General features: G+C 39.7%; 1 protein-coding gene across 2 annotated transcripts in view; it reads left to right on the forward strand.

Annotated features, from left to right (window-relative positions):
* bmp8a (bone morphogenetic protein 8a) overlaps positions 1-4,317 on the forward strand; it is a 21,817-nt gene extending 17,500 nt beyond the window's left edge. For both annotated transcript variants that reach the window (XM_024136691.2, XM_024136692.2), the window contains exon 7: positions 3,607-4,317. In XM_024136691.2, the coding sequence (XP_023992459.1) occupies positions 3,607-3,756 (150 nt within the window). In that variant the 3' untranslated portion in view covers positions 3,757-4,317. The remainder of the gene's footprint in view (positions 1-3,606) is intronic.
* The last annotated feature ends 2,596 nt before the right edge of the window (positions 4,318-6,913 follow it).

The raw sequence follows: 6,913 nt of genomic DNA on the forward strand, positions 1-6,913 counted from the left end.
AACTGCCGTTCATTCATAAAGTAATGATGGACTGTTGTTTCTCTTTGCTTATTTGAGCTGTTTCTTACATAATATGGACTTGGTATTTTACCAAAGGGCTATCTTCTGTATACCCCCCCACCTTGTCAAACACAATTGATTGAGTCAAACTCATTAAAAAGGAAAGAAATTCCACTTTTAAGAAGGCACACCTGTTAATTGAAATGCATTCCAGGTGATTTCTCATAAGTGGTTGAGAGAATGCCAAGAGTGTGCAAAGCTGTCATCAAGGCAAAGGGTGGCTACTTTGAAGAATCTAAAATATATTTGGATTTGTTTAACACTTTTTTGGTTACTACATGATTCCATATGTGTTATTTCATCATTTTGATGTTTCACTATTTTTCTCCAGTGTAGATAATAAAAAAATAAAGAAAAACCCTTGAATGAGTAGGTGTTCTAAAACTTTTGACCGGTAGTGTAGAGCCTTCAGTGCTTTTTTCCGTGGGCTGTGGCCCCCCTTGTCTGAATTTGTCAATATGTCCTCAAAAGACTTTATAGCCCACTGTGGCAAAGACTAGACTTTCAGGAGTTAAACAACACAATTTAAAAAAAATTACCTTGTTTGTCTCATTCTTCCAACATAGCTAGTGACTTTATAAAACCCAATATTTGGTATTTGTATTTTATATTATACCAACGATATAGGAAAGCATCTGGTGGCAAATAGCCAAAAATATATAGGGTGTACACCATAAAAATTCTTAATTCATTCAAGGTTTACAAATATGCCAATCAATAGAACATTATGTCAGAAAACAATAGTCTAAAATAAAAATGTCTCTACCATATATGGTTGAAAAGTTGCCGACGATTTACTCTGAGAATTGAACCTCACAACACCAAATATGAACACTTACAACCAAGTGCGGTGCAGTCTAAACTAGCAATGGCACAGCAAATTATCGTTATTATTTCATCAACACTGTCAAGTACAAGTATATTAATGTTATAATATTGTAGAGAACAAGCTAATGTTTAATTCTATGTAATTTCTAATGACATCAGGCCAAGAAAACGACTTTTGGACATGGATTTCGTAGCTCCCTCTTGAATTGAGCCATTTTCTCTCTACATTGTAAGTGAATATATAAAAAAGAATATATGTGATTCATCGACGCTTTATCCAAAGCGACTTACAATAAAAGCGCTGTCGTAATGTATGGGTGGTGACGGGAATCGAACCCAATGCCCTGGCGTTGCAAGCGTCATGATCTCCAACTGAGCTACGAAGGAGCACAACGTAATGAGAATGATGAACAAGCAATTTTAACGGATTCTAAAGGGAATCATAGAATTCCAAACTCTTCTATGGCGACACAGTAGGCAATTTTGTAAACAATATTTTTTCGAACGTGTGTTGCAAGAGACATCTAACCGACGTTCTATGGAACGTTTTCTGTGCGAAAACAACATCTTCAGTTTGCTGCTGACAACAAACTTGATTGGTTTTTGACACCTGAGAAAGAATATCGACTGGAAAATGCCTGGGTGCTTTTCAAAATTGGCGGAGAGAGTGCGTGGACGTCGGCGGCCTACTGCGTCGACAGGTTGTTCAAATTCATTTGTGACTGTTTTTCTTGTCCTTTTCTGTTTTGCAGGGTTCGTGATCGTCGACAGGTGGACAGCGACAGCAAAGAGGGTATGTGGAGTTTAAAACTCTTATTTTACTACGTTTAACAATGAATTAGAATTAGCGAAATGTTGTGTATTTCTATCATTCAGACTTGGCAAAAATGCTTGTGCTAGAGATGTTGTAGCTAGCTAGCTTGCTAGCTAACATTAACTTCAGTAACTCTTGCTAAGCGATTGACTTTTGCTACCTAGCCAGCTAGTATTACAATCTTGCTACGTTTTATGTCCTAACACTTGTTCTTTTATATTCCAATGTTCCTAATTTTAGAAACAACTGTCCTGGATGAGTCCAGTTGGATGTGAATACGGAATATTTCAAGTGTAGTTGCAAAAACAATCAAGCGCTATGATGAAACTGGCTCTCATGAGGACCACCACAGCAATGGAAGACCCAGAGTTACCTCTGCTGCAGAGGATAAGTTCATTAGAGTTACCAGCCTCAGATATTGCTGCCCAAATAAATGCGTCACAGAGTTCAAGTAACTGACACATCTCAACATCAACTGTTCAGAGGAGACTGTGTGAATCAGGCCTTTATGGTTGAATTGCTGCAAAGAAACCACTATTAAAGGACACCAATAAGAAGAAGAGAATTACTTGGGCCAGGAAACACAATAAATTTGTCCTTAGGTCGGGATGCCCAAATTTGAGATTTTTGGGTCCAACTGCCATGTCTTTGTGAGATGCGGTGTGGGTGAACAGATGATCTCTGCATGTGTATTTCCTACCATAAAGCATGGAGGAGGTGTTATGGTGTGGGGGTGCTTTGCTGTTGACACTGTCTGTGAATTTTTTTAGAATTCACACTTAACCAGCATGGCTACAACAGCATTCTGCAGCTATATGCCATCCCATCTGGTTTGGGCTTAGTGGGACTATCATTTGTTTTTATCAGTTATTATAAAAAATATTAAACCAATTGTTCGCCTCGGGAGAGGCGAAGTTCGAGAGCCGTGCGTCCTCCAAAACACAACCCAGCCAAGCGCCTGTTTAACCCGGAAGCCAATGTGTCGGAGGAAACACCATACACCTGGCAACCCTGTCAGCGTGCATTGCGCCCGGCTCGCCACAGGAGTCGCTAGAGCGCGATGGACAAGAACATCCCTGCCGGCCAAACCCTCCCCTAACCAGGACGATGCTGGGCCAATTGTGTGCCGCCCCATGGGTCTCCCGGTCGCGGCCTGCTGCGACAGAGCCTGGACTCCAACCAGGATCTTTAACTGCACTACTTGCCTTAGACCACTGTGCCACTCAGGAGAATTCATTTGTTTTTCAACAGGACAATGACCCAACACACCTCCAGGCGGTGTAAGGGCTATTTTACCAAGAAGGAGAGTGACGGAGTGCTGCATCAGATGACTTGGCCTCCACAATCCCCCNTGACGGAGTGCTGCATCAGATGACTTGGCCTCCACAATCCCCCAACCTAAACCAAATTGAGATGTTTTGAGATGAGTAGGACCGCAGAGTAAAGGAAAAACAGCCAACAAGTGCTCAGCATATGTGGGAACTCCTTCAAGACTGTTGGAAAAGCATTCCAGGTGAAGTTGGTTGAGAGAATGCCAAGAGTGTGCAAAGCTGTCATCAAGGCAAAGGGTGGCTATTTGAAGAATCTCAAATATATKATATGTTTTGATAMATTTCACACTTTTTTGGTTACTACATGATTCCATTTGTGTTATTTCATAGTTTTGATGTCTTCACTATTATTCAACAATGTAGAAAATAGTAAAAATAAAGAAAAACCCTTGAATGAGTAGGTKTTCTAATAGCAATAAGGCACCTCCTGAGGTTTGTGGTATATGGCCAATATACCACCCCTCCTTGGGCCTTATTGCTTAAATAACCCATATCTCTTTTATAACGGGATATATCATTGACTATATGAAAATGCATRTATGAATGAGTYTGATTTACCGTTTTCAATGGCAGGTTCACCTTCTGAAGCCGGATGAGGTTCCCAAAGCGTGCTGCGCACCCACCAAGCTCAGTCCCATCTCTGTACTCTTCTACGATGACAACAACAACGTGATACTAAAGAAGCATCGCAACATGGTGGTCAAGACCTGTGGATGCCTGTGACACCAGTGGTAGCMCATCTATCTATTCTACATCATTTTAATCATCTTAATTGCCATTGTTCCAAAAGATACAAACAGGGTAATATAACTTGAAACCAGCAGTTGATAGCAATAATCTGTCAATATGCTGATAAATAGTATGTATCTAATATATTGATTTTGAGTCTGAGAGTGGTATATGAACAACACCCATTGGACTTATAACCATACTTCACTTTTGATTAACTAAACTATTCAAATCTACAGTAATTCAGATAATTACATCCCCCCTTCATGTCATATATTCTGTGACCMATCAAAGCTGTAAAGTACTGTATCATAAGTGCAATCAATGCTAAAATTCDACCCTTTTGATGGCTATAATWTCTTGTTGAACCATGAATTTCTCATTGTCTCTTTTAGAAGTACTAAACATGGTTTGCAAAACKTACACGTTTTTTTCTTCTTCTTTAATCATACTTTTAACCAGTACAAGTTAGTAACAATGGAAAATGGCAACAACAAAAAATGTTTGGCCATTTTTGTATGTACAGAGGAACAAATACACAGTGATGTATGTCCTTGTCAACAGATATCTGGAGGACTGTATACTGCTATATTTGTAATAAAATAAACTATACTGAACAAAAAAACGCAACATGTAAAAGGTTGGTCCCATGTTTCATGAGCTGAAATGAAAGATCCCGGAAATGTTCTATACGCCTAAAAGGTTTTTTAGTGAGCATTTCTCCATTGCCAAGATAATCCATCCACATTGAAAAGTGCACCATATCAAGAAGCTGATTAAACAGCATGATCATTACACAGGTGCACCTTTTGCTGGGGACAAAAGGCCACTAAAATGTGCAGCTTTGTCACAACACAATGCAACAGATGTCTGAAGTTCTGAGGGATTGTGCAATTGGTATGCGGACTGCAGGAATGTCCACCAGAGCTGCGGCCAGATAATTGAATGTTAATTTCTCTACCATAAGTCGCCTCCAACGTCATTTTAGAGAATTTGGCAGTACATCCAACCGACAAATTTCCTGTACTGCTAGCAATTCAAAATGTAACGATTACTTTTGGGTGTCAGGGAAAATGTATGGAGTAAAAAGTACATTATTTTCCTTAGAAATGTAGTAAAGTAAAAGTTGTCAAAACTATAAATAGTAAAGTACAGATACCTCCAAAAACTACTTAAGTTAGGTAGTACTTGAAAGTATTTTTACTTAAGTACTTTACACAACTATAGGTGCTTCAATAGATTCTGACGTTCAGGGGTGGTTGGACATATAAGATGGGGTGCTGGTGAGCTTCTGCCCCCATTTTAGGTCGTCACACAAATATTTCCCCACCCATCTCCAGGGGTCTCAGTGTTATGTCCCTTGAAATATATGTACTTTTGGTAATACCTTGTAAGTAGGCAACAAATACAATCATCTTAAATTGACATGTTGAATTTTTTTGCCATAGTAAATTGTATATTGCGCAAATTTCCCTAATGCGGACAGTTTGTGTTACTACCTTACACAAGCTTTCATTTTCACCCTATTAAACTTTGTGGAATTACACAAAATGTTAACCTCAGATTGGTGATGTTAGTCTAAAAGTTTAAAGACATCACGATGACATAAGATTGATTGTTTTAAACAGATCAATATCTTAGGTTTTGTACCATTGATTTTTCCAAGCGCTGAGATGCGCAGAACTTAGAACGCGGAGTTAATGAAATGCCTAGGAAATGGCACAGAACATTTGGGGGCGGTCTTTCCATAAAAGTCAATGGCCACACACCAATACATGGATTTGACAGTCAAACTATTACTTAAATAGCAGTCAACCGTTGTCACTGTTGTTATTCTATAGAGGGTCGTGATTCGTTTAGGTTAACTAACAAAACAAGTGGTCTGGTCCTTTTTCCATGATGGAAGCCTCCCGAAATCAACATCCAACATTCCAAAATATAGATATAAGCCTTCAAGTACTCATCTAACCAACTTCTTCAGGGCTAGCCAGGCCCCCTGTCGCCCCCCACGCGCCCTGAAACCCAACCCCCATAAGAAGAAGCCCAAATACGACGTGCCCTTGCCCAGTATACATACAAGGTCAGGGGACAACACTGTTTTTTTTGTCTTGTAGTTAAACTTGTTTTGTGCACAATTTAAAGGGATAGTTCATCCCAATTACAAAATTACTTAAGTTGCGTTTACATTTCATTTGAAATCCAATGCATCCAAAGTGTACATTAGTCTTTCCTGGTTCATGACATATTTTTTGGTCCCTTTCAGATTACAGCCATGTCAACAGTGGGCGTCAGGCTTGTAAGAGACATGAATTATATGTGAGATTCAGTGAACAAGGCTGGAAGGTGAGATTCTATCTCTCTTAACTACTCATTGTACTGAATAGATAATCATGAGCTAACATTGTACCACTACGGGTTACTCTGCCTTCTACTGTGATGGAGAATGCCTCTACCCTCTGTGTTCCTGCATGAACTCCACCACCCACACTATGATCCAACTAGTGGTCAGTATGCACTACTACACCCTCTCTCACATGAACGCTAACATTACTGGTTTCAGTGGGAAAGATGGTAAATGGTTCAGACATTAATGGCAAATATAAAAAACTAAGATACCCAAGTTACCGGAGTCTACAATGGCAGACTGTTAATGTAGAGTAGGAATAGAGAGAAGTAACATTCAAGACTGAAGCAATTATCCCCTCTAGTAGTATACTTTATACTGTACCAGGTTACTACACACACTGATAATATAAAACATTGAGGACACCTGCTCTTTCCATGACATAGACTGACCAAGTGAAAGCTATGATCCCTTATTGATGTCACTTGTTGAATCCACTTCAGTCAGTGTAGATGAAGGGGAGTTAAAGAAATATTTTAAAACCTTGAGAGAATTGAGACATGGATTGTGTGTGTCACTCAGAGGGTGAATGGGCAGGAAAAAATATTTAACTGCCTTTGAACGGGGTATGGTAGTAGGTGCCAGGCGCACCGGGTTAAGTGTCACAAGAACTGCAAAACTGCTGGTTTTTTCATGCTCAACAGTTTCCATGTGTATCAAGAATGGTCCACCACCTCAAAAGGACGTCCACGCCCAAACTTGACCATGGGCGCAGCAATCCTTGTGGAAGGCACTTAGGGCCAAGTC

This window comes from Salvelinus sp. IW2-2015, unplaced genomic scaffold (genome assembly GCF_002910315.2).
Source record: "Salvelinus sp. IW2-2015 unplaced genomic scaffold, ASM291031v2 Un_scaffold995, whole genome shotgun sequence".
NCBI lineage: Eukaryota > Metazoa > Chordata > Actinopteri > Salmoniformes > Salmonidae > Salvelinus > Salvelinus sp. IW2-2015.